Source organism: Centroberyx gerrardi, chromosome 3 (genome assembly GCF_048128805.1).
Source record: "Centroberyx gerrardi isolate f3 chromosome 3, fCenGer3.hap1.cur.20231027, whole genome shotgun sequence".
Classification (NCBI taxonomy): Eukaryota; Metazoa; Chordata; class Actinopteri; order Beryciformes; family Berycidae; genus Centroberyx; species Centroberyx gerrardi.
The window spans coordinates 14211945-14225484 of record NC_135999.1 but is presented as its reverse complement, the minus strand read 5'-3'; the positions used below and the strand labels follow the sequence as shown (position 1 = coordinate 14225484).

At 40.9% G+C, this 13540-nt stretch overlaps 1 protein-coding gene across 1 annotated transcript in view; it reads right to left on the bottom strand.

The window, feature by feature from the left end:
* arhgap10 (Rho GTPase activating protein 10) overlaps nucleotides 1-11989 on the bottom strand; it is a 49279-nt gene extending 37290 nt beyond the window's left edge. Inside the window, exon 1 of the mRNA XM_071923396.2 lies at nucleotides 11452-11989. Coding sequence (XP_071779497.1) covers nucleotides 11452-11605 — 154 coding nt within the window. The 5' untranslated portion in view covers nucleotides 11606-11989. The remainder of the gene's footprint in view (nucleotides 1-11451) is intronic.
* Nucleotides 11990-13540: the final 1551 nt, after the last annotated feature.

Sequence of the window (13540 nt, the reverse complement as noted above, 5' to 3'; positions counted from 1 at the left end):
TGACTTAATTAGACAATAGGTGACAGTGGATAACTCATCTCATAAGCAGAGGTCCAACTGACTTCAACCTCCTCAAATCATTTTGGAGGGTATTTTACTAATACATTCAAGGTTTTTGGCTTTTTGCCCCAAAAGTGTTTGTGTCACACAGAGATGACTTCCAAGGGACGTCAACATGGCCTCGTGAAGTGCTACGTGGGAGTAGTTAAGTATGGGTTACGGGCAGTATTGTTGAAATAGAGGTATGGCAAATATAAGCCTGTTAGGTCATTATTTTGGGAGCAAACATTTGTATGCTGAACATAGCAATTTACTTTGAATTGACTGTAATTCTAGGAGGAGTCTAAACCACACAGAGAGCTAGCATCCAGACCATGGTGTGCATCTCAAAAGTCCATGAAAGGTGACTCCGGTCTAGTTGATTTTACTTCATTTGCAGAGAGTGAAAGGACTGAAGACAAAGGCAGTCCAAACAATCCCATATTGGCATGTTCAATAATTTCATAAGATGAGTAAGCAAGAAGGAGACAAGACATACGGAGTATACTCCCCACTGGATCTGGCACTTCATACCTCTTCCAGATTTCAACGGGGAGGCATTACCTAAGGTAATCCCTTCCAGACTGATTAAGACAGTCAAGTCCTGCCAGAGAGCATTCCAATGAGCCCACAACATTTGTTCTCAGATCACAGCTTTACTGGGTTGGGCGCCTTTCAGTAGTGGCCGCGTCATATTTCATCACTGCTCATTTGTTTTTATTGCCCCCTCTTCCAATAGTGTGCAATCAGATGCTATCCTTGAGCATTTGGCTAGCAATCATCAACATGATGCACCCTCCCACCGTTCCAACTAGGAAAACTCCCTCCCATTTCCTTTATGGCAGAGGAAAAAATCATGCCCTGAGCTTGGATTATCATTGTATAGTGATTATTTTTTGCTCCTGTACAATGCCGTAATTAAGGATATCATTTTACCAGCTCTTTGTCAGCATGGAAACAGATTTGCCATATTATAATAGGCCACTGATACCATAATCATACACAGATACCATTAATCGTATGAAATCCTCATCTTTCCGCTTGCACATTATTCCCGCTAAATTCCTCAAAGAGGTCCTCGGTAGAGTTGGCCCACATATTTTGCTCATGATAAATAGTTCACTGTCTTCTGGTTCTGTTCCCATCTTCTTTAAACATGCCATGGTCTAGCCTCTCCTAAAGAAACCAAAACTCAGTCCCCTTGATCTCAAAAATTAAAAACCTATTTCCAAACTTCCCTTCTTGTCCAAGGTCCTAAAAATGATTAGGCCTATTTCATAACAGCTACTGTCATTCATAAACTCCAACAACAATCAATCGGGTTTTAGAGCTCACCACAGTACTGAGACTGCTCTACTCAGGGTGACTAATGACCCTGTCATCACTGCTAACAGAGGTGACTGGTCCTAACTCTGTTAGACCTTAGCACTTCTTTTGGCACTTCTGATCACAGAATTCTGACCCAATCATTTGGAGAACTGGGCCAGGCTCACCGATACTGCTCTCCATTTCTTTAAACTAGTGCAGTGCCCGTTCGCCCTGCTGCTGCACAGAGTGCTGTTCGCTTGTTTGTTCAAAGTTTATTAATATTGAACGTGTCGCGTGTCCAAATTGCACCAAATTCGACACTGTACGTCCTTGGGTCCCCAGCAATACACCCGCCAAGTGTGAAGTAGATCGGATGAACGGTTCTTCACCAGTGAGACTAAACTGCGCTTGAACCGTAGAAGCAGTTTACGGCCTTCCATTGGTTGATTCTGCTGCCAATCAAACGTGTCTGCGCTCCTATTGGCTAGTTTTACTGCCTCCGTTTTACTTTCTCCTGTGTGTGCTCGTTCTTCTCTCTCGGGCAGTTTAACTGAGCGGGGCGTGTCCAAATTGCACCAAATCCGACATTGCACGTCCTTGGGTCCCCAGCAATACACCCTCCAAGTGTGAAGTAGATCGGACGAACGGTTCTCGAGATATGCGAAGGACACACACACGCACACTCACACACTCACAGACAGAGATTCCTGGAATTAGTAGATAGATATCTTTCTGATAGACAATGTTCTGTTGTGATTGGCAATGCCTGCCCTGCCCCTGTACTCAATTGTGGTGTTCCCCAAGGTTCGATCCTAGACCCCTTTTCATCATTTTGCAAGTATAACATCCACTTTCATTGCAATGCTAGCCTAAATAGCATAGCATTGCCCCTCAACCTGTCCCCTATGTTTTAGAACAGCCTGCCTGAGGAACTCAGGCTAGCTAAATCTGTGTCATCTTTGAAATTGCTGCTTAAAACCTTCTTTTACAGAAAAGTATTTTTATATTTGTTTTATTTCACTCTCCTGTTGGGTTTTTTATTGCTCTTACATCTTTTCTTTCCCTTTTGGCTCTGCTTTAATTCTGCTTTGTTCTAATCGTTTAAACTTTTATTGCCTTTGTTAATTGGCTTTTCTTGTTTTACTTTTTTGTCTCTGTAAAGCACTTTGTAACCTTGTTTTGAGAATGCTACTATTTAAACAAATTATTATTTGTTATTATTATCTCAAGATTAGAGGTGAAGTTTTGTAATGTGTAATGGTGTTCAGTGTAGCTGACTGTCCATAAATGTATCAAAGAGACACTACATCACATAGCATAACCTAGCCTAAATTAGACAATTCTCACCATCTATTAGCCTGGTTGGTCAACTACAGGACTCATATTATTCCAAAACATTAATGGATATAGAGTGGAAAATTCAACAGCTGCTCCACCACATGTCTGTCAGAGTAAAATCATGTTTTGACAACATTCCTCTGAACCTTGAGAAAACCTCAACACACTATATTATGTCTGAAGTTGGATCAGGGCACTATCCAATGTCACTTTAGTGTACGATACTGTAGAGCTGATGACATTAGGACAATATGACACTGGTATGAAAATCAGTACCATTCAGGCATTCTTAAAAGGTGCAGTAAGTAAGATTTTTATTGTCCCATAGCACAAAATGAAATGTCATAATATATTTGAGGGGGTAATGCCAATGACTCAATGATTACTTGGCCAGGTGCTGAGAATTCTGGCTTTCAAAACTCACTTTCTAGCCCATACTCTGTTTTGGAAGAAATATGCTAAAGCCCCTTCATTAGGTGCACAGATAGATAAATTTGAAAGAGAATTTGGACCTTGTGTATTTTACCACTGCTTGTCTTTTTTTCTGGAACCTATTTTCATTTAAAGGGAAACTTCGCCGATTTTCAACCAGCATTGTATCAATATGGAATATGGGTAGTATATGCAAATGAACAATGTTTAACTTCCCTCCATGTTGCCTGCACCCAGAGCTCTCCGCTCATTTGCCGGCAAAAGTCCGCCGGGTGATGCAAAACGCGTCATCCGGCAGACTTTGGAGATCGGCCTTAGACTACAAACTACGTTTCCGCATTTTCTATAGTGGTGCCTTCAAAGACGGTAAAATGTGGGTCTCCCAAAACACTCCCGTCCCATGCTACGCTAGCGATAGGGAAAAGCAGACACTAAAATATCATACTACTAAATACTTTAAAATATCAGTATATTTGGAAGAAAACTAGTTTCATGATACGAGGCCGAATATCACGCTGTTGAATCAGACACAACAGAGTCTGGAAGAGGAAGCGACCACCGGACCGGAGCGACGTTTCAGCCGCAACTAAGCTAAGCTGCTAAGTTTCTCTGCGCGCTGGTTTGTTTTATGATCCTTTGAAAACGGGTGCGATTTATCCAGACTCGATGAGGAAAAACGTTTTGTAAATGAAAATAAGCCTCAGTAAAGAGATATAATGCTGCAGAGATATAATGCTTGTCTCTGCTAACTTTGTCTTTGGTGCTACACTGGCCGTGAACACACTGTCAGAGTCAGTGACGCGCGCAATGCATTCTGGTTGTTGTAGGATTCCCCCTTAAGAGCGATATGGGGAATCTACAGCTGTTTTCTCAGTTTTCTCTGGTCATAGGGCTCCAAGTTCAAAAATAATTGCACATTTCTACTACATGGGTGACCTAGTTTTAATAAATCATCATATTCACAGCAGTGAAATAGGCCTTTAAGCCTACCATGCTATCCTTTTCAGCTGGACTTGATCTGAATTTCAAGGATACGTTTTCTCTCAGAAATTAAGGGATCAAGGGTCCAGGTCATTGTGAACAATAATAGTGCACATACCAAGAACAGTGATGTCAGTGGGTAGATTTGCATTCTCTTTATTTGACCCATGTGTTAGTGTGGTGCACAAACGGTCTGAAGAATCCCACCCATTCCCACTCTAGTTACAGAGACGGTACTGTAAACTGCATGCTTATTTCATTCACTGCAGGGTGGGCAGTTAATATGGAAAGATACTAGGCCCTGCTGTAAGGACTTCATTACATGGTTAAATTATCCTGATACATGAAGCCCCAGCATTATTTGACAACAGGCAAATTCAGAGAAGAAAAAATAGCAACAGTTTGTGTCACTGTACAGCGTCAATACAATAACAACAGCATACATCAACTGGATACGATCACTGGAGCAATAAACAAATGTGCCAGATGAGAGGTCTGCATTTACAGATTTAAATGATAGCTGCTGTCCAACAGGAAAAAAACTATCACAAGAAAGAAATACCATGCACTAGGGCATAAGAGTCCAAGGCAAAGGCTTCGCCTAGTTTTTGCCTTTTAAAGCAAGGCATTTCGGAGCAAACCTGGGAGCTGTCAAACTTGGCTAGTTTCTGTGCAGAAACCAGAGACCAGACCCCTGTCTATTGGCTTCAGAGTGAGTCATACAGACCCCACCTTACATTAATCTCATAATACGGGCCAAGTTTTTCCACAGGAAAAACATGAAAAATAAATGCCTAGCTGTGTGACATAAACACTGGTGCCCCTATTCAGTAGAGCTGGGAAGGAAAACAAGGATAACACAATGGGGAGGCTATTGAATCACAGGACTGGTTACTGTGGAGCACCACAGATCAAAGTGAAAGTGGTGCAAGCTTGGTCATTCATCAGCAAGAGGCCTGTCACAAAAAGACTAGGAACCCTGTCAAGTGCAAAACGATGTTCAGTTCAGTTTTATTGTTCCACAAAGGAAAATTTGTCACACACATTTCGTAAATAAAAAGGCCTATACTATATAGGTAAGGTCATCTATATTGTACAACGTCATGAATACGGCGCAATGATGACGGCAGTTGTTGGGGGGCCTAACTGAGTAAGACACCACAATGGTTGATATGACATTGGGCTTCAGGAAAAAAACAAAAACAGAACACAGTATTGTAGGCCTAGTTGTCTCTTTTAAACAACACTGTCTCATTCCTTAATTACTGCCACACAGCTTAAAGCTATATATGATGACTTTATGGTGGTAAAACATTCACTTTTAATTGCTATTAGCGTTGGAGTTGGCCTTTCCAAGCTCCAACAAAACCATTAACGCAACATGAGATACTCTGGAAAAGCCAATTCTGAGTGGCGATGTACGGGGTAGTATACTGGCGGGAAATAGTAGTGTCTCGCAGGATGCGATGCATTTTACGTAATGCTTTTCAACAATGGAAGGATTTAAAAATGCAGTTACAGATACAAACATGTAAGCATGGCTTCATTTCTTCTGGACAGGTCAGTTAATGTGTAGTAGCCTAAAGCTTTGTCCTTTAATTGAAATGGTCTCAATATATTATTATTGCAAATTTGCTAGCCTAAATTACAAGAGATAGGCTACACTCCGGCACTCCGGCTATGTTAGCATCGTAGCTATATATTAGCCCATTACCTTTTGTGACAGCGTTTTATTCCAAGCATCATACAATATTGTGAGTGTTTATGTGTATAGTTTTATCTCAATCAGCCTACAGTGTCATGAGTGTTTAAGTGAACAATAAGCACACGCTTGTTGTCTGACGTCATTAAAAGTGCGACGAGTGCAGTTGCGAATTTTGACCAGAGTAGTTGCTGTGCCAAGTTATTACATAGAGCTTTAACTGGTAAAACGTTGGGAAATCCATTTCCATGTTACCTAAATTGGTGTAGGCTAATCAACTTCAAACACTCAGACCTACAGTCTTTGACAAAATGGCTGTCAAAAAATGGTATGACAGACAACCACATTTGAGTTTTTTTGTTTCACATCTTTAAGGAGGAGTCTGAATGTAGTGCAGCAGCCAATACACAGAAACTTTCCCCAAAACAATCCGTAAAAAGGCACGTATATGTCAAGGTTCAACTGTTGAAGATCACTTTGGGTATATTATCAACCACAATGTATTCATTGGCGCCTGTTTTGAGTGTTGTTTGCTATGATTTCTACACACTTATCAGATGTGCCACTTGGGTCAGAGCTTGCTAGGTCCAGGCCCTCAAAGAGAAGTCAGTGTTTACATGCCGTGCCTTTCCCCAATCCTTCCTGTTCAACTGTTCCACTACTACCCCCCAACCTCCCTGCCCCTCCATCCCGTCAATTTCTCTCTCTCTCTCTCACCGTGTGTGTTTTTTTTTCTCCTCCCCAAAGCATGCATTACATCATTCCTAACTTCCTGGACCTCAGAACAAGCCTGTCGGGTGAGTTCTCCTAGGACTGAGGGGCTAGGCTGCAATCAGTGGTGTCCTGTCAATAATATGAAGGCAATACTGACTGAGAAGACTGTTATACCACCACATTGTTAAGATCATCCAGTCAGTCACCAGTGTTCAGACTGACAGAAAAAACACACTCCTCCACATTTGCCTGCACCAAAAAAGGAGCTCCAAAAGCATTATCATGTCAGGTATGCAGTATCACTTTTATAGTAGGCTTTGTTCTTCCTAGAGCAAGAGATGGAAAAGCGTTCCTCCCACATGACCTCACGTCTCTGCTAATGCGGTTTTAATGAAAGATTGTGATGTGGCTCTTTGGCAGAATCAGTAATGTGATTACAGAGAGCAGCAGCTAGCCAGAGCAAATCATGGCAGGACGCTATTAAATCTGTCTGCCAATGAGAAAAAGACCTTTGCATGGCAATGTTTTACTGTGTAACTGGTGATGAAAGAAAAGACAAAACAGTTTGATTTGTGAGCCGGTTGGTCAATTCACCAGAGGAAGTCCAGCTGCGAAAATGACCAACTATGACTGACCCCACAGCAACTCTGCACAACTTCCCTCTCCAGCTCAACGTAGTAATATGTTCTTGAAAATAACATGAAAGAGACACTTCTCAAAATGACTGCTGGTTGTTGTTTCCTTGGACACTGACAAAACAACAGAGATAAAATATTCCTTACAGATGAAGCCATTCTTTCATAAACCATTCACAAGAAATCAATTATTTTGCTAAGTGAGTGACGGGCAATAAAAATGAGGGGTTGTTGAGGGGGTAAAGACAGGACAGAGTTCCTGTGGAGGAAACCCACTGAAACAGAAGCACATCTGCATGTTGCTCTTCTAGTGGGCACTTCCATGTCACGTCTCTGGCCCAGGGCCCTGCTTGAACGTTTCCTCCCAGAACCAAGGACTTTCCGTCGTGGGACATCCTCCCAGCCGTAGGAGTGGAGGGAGTGACTGAGTGGCAGAGGATGGACAGGGACTTGGGAGAACAGAGTAAGAACTGGAAGTTCCATTTGACAATCCAAACATCGGAACATTCAGGGGTCAAACACAAAGCATTTCTCTGCTACAACTCTTTAATGCATGACTTTTACAACAGGTTGTAAAAGAGACTAAATCTTTGGATGTTTACTGCAGATTAGAATCATGCTAAATCAACCATTTTTACAACACAGTTTAGTGTTAGATCTTGCCTTAAAGCTGACAGTGATCATCATATGCTGTGAGGATTACACAGCTTAGCCTGCCCAAATCAATTCTGCTCATCAAAAACATTGGCTGAGAGCATATGATCAGCTAGCTAGGCTAGTTCCCCTATCTACATCAAAGCTGGGACCTCCTATTACCAACCACAAAGAGAGATAAAAAACAAGCAAGTGCCTCCCAACTACTGAGCTACTTTCTATGATCTCTACCAAGAGGAGAACTAAAGAAAACCGACCGCAAGCTCATGAGACAAGGTTGTTAGAGTGGTGTCCAAGTAATGAGAGCTTGGCTGGGCCGAGCTCCACCCTGGGAGTGAAGAAGGTTGTTACTTTATAACCTACATATACTTATAACAATCTGCAGTACAACTGAGGGTGGACTCACACTACTGTCCACTGAAGTTGAATATACAACTTTTTTTTAAAACAATCAGTATGCTTTGAGAAGCAATTAGTGACATAAGATTAAAATCATAGTCTTTAAATTTGTCTGGGACGCCCCTAGCTGGAATAACGATTTAAATGTACTCAAATTATGGATATGGATTTAAATCCCAATTAGGCAAATCCATACATTTTTAGATTATCAGGGTGAAAATCCTGCATAAAAAAATCAGCTGGGAGTTGTGCTCACAAGTTGAAAGCTGCATGATTTTACTCTTTGTTCATAGATATAGAATATATAGACCCTTCTGGGGATTGGGGACACAACAGAGCCGCATATGCCTGTAAAATGGATTCAATAGTCAACGTTATGTCTGTGAAGAATCACAGACATAACGACTATTCAATCCATTTTAGAATTAATTACAATCACCCATCCTTGCCTGAAATTAAACATTAAGGTAGGAAACACCCTGTGTAAATAGTAGGCGTGGCTTATTGTTATATAAGTCTAGATAAGGCCTGAAATAGCACAGGAGAATATTTTAATATTTTGCTGTGGCAGTTGGGTAGTGTTTGAGTTGCTCTGCTCCTGCTATTAGCAAGGATAGTCAACACCCCATGATTACAGTGATCCAAGAATGCCAAAAACAGTAATTTGACATTTGTAGAGAGGACAAGACACATTTTAGAAAATGGTGTCCATGAAGGGCTACATGTAGGTTGAGCAAAACAAGTTGAGCTCACTTTATTAATGTCAATATACAGGAATATCACCAATGATTCCTTAGTTGAAACTGGTTGAAGTTCCAGTGCTTTAGATGATAATGGGGAGACCAGGATTGTCTACTCTTATAGACAATATTCCTTGTTACAGCCTCATACTCAAGAGGCAAGCAAAAACCTAATTAATATCTGAAATACTACCTTAAATTTAGTCTTCTTCTTCAGGGTTAATTGTCTGGCCACTTATTGTACACCACTGGCTAGGTAGTGGTGGTGGACCACTAAAAAACACTTGGGATTACCAGCAAAGAAGGGATGTGTAGGTTAGCCATAGGCATACAAGGCATGACGTGCCGCTTCTGAAATGGGATAGCCTACTGTGTATAGGCTTACACCAGCACAGCACCGCATCAATTTCCACCCATCTGTGACCAATACAAGTGAATACCAGAGGTCACCCTATTTTGCTCCATGGGTTTTCCTACTGCACATGGAGGTTCTCGTGGTAACTCCCAAATGGCCTGCAAAAACTGAGGCCTGTGAAAGTGACATGTAGCCCATCATTCGTTTAAAAAAGCTTCTCTCCACACTGAATTTTCACTGAGGACCTATCAGTCTATCAATACTGTACTCCAGTAAATGTCAGGAGACACACTCAGTGGCCACTTTATTAGACAAACAACACAGTCCTCCAGACAATGAGTCACATGCAAATAAAACATAAGTATAAAGCATGCAGACAGGGTCGGGAGGTTCAGTTACCGTTTGACTAAATATTAGAAATGGCAAGATGTGTCATTTAAGCAACTCTGAACATGGTATAATCGTTGGTGATCTTCATTGTTTCTATAGTTTATCAAGGCTGGTGCGATAAACAAAACACATCCAATCAGGTGCAGTCCTGAGGGCAAAAACACCTCGATGAGAGACGTCAGAGGAGAATGGCAAGACTCGCTCAAGCTAACAGGCAGGCCTCAAGTATGCACGTAACAGCTTAGTACAATAGTGATGGGCAGAATGGCATCTCCAAACACACAACCCATCAAACCTTGAAGCAGATGGGCTACAGCAGCAAAAGACATGTCAGGTTCTACTCCTGTCAGTTAAGAACAAGAAGATGAAGCTACAGTGGGCACTTGATCACCAAAATTGGATGACTGAAGAGTGGAAAAACACTGCCTAGTCTGACAAATCCTGGTTTCTGCTGTGACATGCTGATGGCTGGGTCAGAATTTGGCACAAACAACCTGAATCCATGGATCCATCCTGCCTGGTGTCAACAGTACAGTTGCCGGTGGTGCTGTAGGGGATGTTTTCTTGGCACATATGAGGCCCCTTAGTACCAATAGAGCAGCACTTGAATGCCACAGAATAACTTAACATTGTTGCTGACCAAGTGTATCCCTTCCATGGATACTTCCAGGAGGATAATGTGCCAAATCACGAAGCAGCATCGTCTCAAAATGGTTACAGGAATTGACAGTGACTTTAGTTTACTCCAATGAACTAGAAACTAAAAACAAACAACACAGGCTCACATACTTTGTATGACAGCCAAGTGCACCAAGGAAATTTCCACATTGCTGCTGAAGCCAGTCTGTCTTGCACCTTGCAGTTGCTACAGTTCAGCAGATATTAGTATTAGTTATGATACCGTCTATAAACAAGATTGTCAATGTCAAGAATAATGTAACATAGGATTGATTGTCCTTGCCAACTTCAGCCTTATCTTAAAAACATTGTTACAGTACTAAGTGCTAGAGTAATTTTTTCAACAATTGGAGAGGTTATGGAGTAATGTACCGCAATGCAATGCAATACAAAACGGTATAGCTGCCTCCAGTTTAGTGTTATTTGTAGAGGCCAATCACAATGAGATTTCCCAACTGAAACAAGGACATATTGACATCGGTTCTTATGTTGCATTCTCTTTTTGATGACTAAATGTATCCCAGTCTGGTACCATCACAAACACCGTAACAGCCTATGGAAAGCTCACTGACCACTGCATCGGTAGCTGCTTCACTGGACACCTTACAGACAAACCCAGCCCACAACACTACAATTCATGGAGATAACAACCTAGTTTTAAACCCAGTTAAGGTGTGTGATTAAATAATCCAGTTGATTATTAAACACATTTGGAGCCTAGGTTTAGCCTAGGCCAATATTTTCTCAGAACATTAATATCTTCCCTTAAAAGCATAAGCAATGCAATATTCTAGCATCAGTAAAAGGCAATAAAAAGTCAGAGAGTCTTGGGAGCAGTCACTCCATACAAACAGTGAACGTCCTCACATGTCAACAATTTCTCATATTGTTTGACGATGAATCCATTGTTTCTGCAATTTGTGTTGTCCAACTGATAACTTTAACGAATGAGAAAGAACAATTTTTAGCAAACTGAGAAAGAAGTTGTGACTACTAGCACATTAAGATGGCAAGACGAGGGCGAAGTTACTGACAGCAAACAGACTTGGCTTACATTAAGTTATGAGAAAAAAAAACAGATCTTACGCTTTGTTGCATTGATGAGATTCTTTCCATCCTTGTACAGTTCTTTGATAAACCTGTTAGTTTTGTCCAACTCTGCTTCGTGTACCTTTATTTTCTCCCTGAAACTGGGGCTGTCCAGATAGCATTCACTGAATTCCAGCGGGTGTAGTCCCATTTCTTTGATAGATTGCTAGCTGGGTTTGCTAGCACAGGAACCTGGTCAAAATGTTGCTTATTCAATAGCTAGCAAACTAGCGTAACAATCAAAACACCGCTTTTTTCGCTGGTAATTTCACTTTCAAACCTAGCGGGGAAAACCATAGCTACGTGAAGTAGCAGTTAGCTAGTTAGCTAGCACGGTAACTTTGGACACAGACGCATGGGTGTTGTTCCACAGTTGTCAAATTACGCGAAGAGTAAGAGGTAACGGAGTTAAATAATGACAACAATACGGTATCACATCAAGTATGTAACGGTAGTCGGTTAACTAGAGTTGTCAGAAAACCATGGTTGTTGTATCCAAATCTCTACTTCATCACACGTAGCGTTAGTCCTCCTTTCAAAGTGACAGATTGAGAAACTCCACTGACATCTGTGGGCGTGTAGCAAAAGTTGTACCAGAGAGTATCAAGGTTAAGCGAGATGTTTCTCTCCTACCTACTTCCGTCTTCGCTTATATAGTCCAGGGGCCAGTTGCATAGACTGGTCTTAGATTCTCAGGTTGGGCTAGTCTAATTAAGACTGTAGCTGTGTCCCATTTCTTGTCTGTTACTTAAATATTACAACTGACTTATTTTGAGGTAGGAATGTTAGCCACCTACCCCCCGGCTAATCTTGAGTTAAGAATTTTGTTGTTATGGCAACGAGTCGGCCTAACTGTCAGAGTGGGACGTTTACCAAATCTTTGCTTTTTGGGAAAATTCTGAAGAAGAGAGCGAGTCTTTAGAGACATAAACAACCCATTAGAGATCTACAACAACCAAGAAGTAGTAGGAACAGGTAAATACAAATGTCTATAGCAAGTTTGACTTAAAGTCACATTTAAGTCTAAGACCAGGTCTATCTTTATGCAACTGGCCCCAGAATACATTCCGTTTCTTTTTGAGATGTCTCGCATTCGGTCCAAAATATTATTTTTTCTGTGACAGAATTATTTAATTTGGCCAAACACCGTAACGTTTAAGGTCTTATTAAGCTACCGATAACCTTGATAACTAGACACATCTTTAAAACTATAACAAATAATTATAACAAAAAACTCCTGTTTCATACGGCAGTCCATAGGACATAAATAAAAAAAAATATTTTTTGTTATGTCGAGATAACGACTTAATTATCTCGTTATCACGACAAAACGAAACCGTTTCCTCGTCATAACGACTTAATTATATCGTTATCACGACAAAACGAAATCCGTTTTCTCGTCATAACGACTTAATTATCTCGTTAGCCCCTCTGGTGACATCTCATGTTAATAAAATAATGCGTGGCCACAATTTAGTAATGCGTGGGAATGAGGGAAGTAGCCGCTGCATATTCATAGTATTCTATCACCACACGGCCATCTTGGTAGGAAAATAACAAGTAATTGTAATAAATTAACAGGTGATTACAATCAAATGACAAACAAACTTAATGCCTTAAATTCACTTTGAGAGGTATTAAACAGTTTGCGGATTCTTGGTGCAGTGCATACTAACGTTACCCTCATTTTTTCATAATTCGTTTGTCTGCAGGTGTTGATCGTTTATCTAATTGAATTATTTCATGCTGTATTAGATGAGTGTGATGAACCAGGATTCATAACTGAATCTGACTTTGATGAGCTGTGATGAGTTTATTGTCAACAACAGTAACGGTTACATTATTCAAACCTTGTAACATTGCTGACCGGGTCACAACACTATTGTTTTGGAAGGAAATCAGTTTAAAAGGTGGGGAAAGAAACCTTTATAGCTGTGTGTGTAAGTTGTGTTCTCTGATCATTTGGACAGTCCTAAAGGAGGAACCAAGCAGGATGGAAGAAAACAAAGCAGAAGAAGAAAACGTGAGTGTGGTGAGGTTTTTTTTTTTTACAATGTAGATCTGTATCTGCTGATTATGATCATAA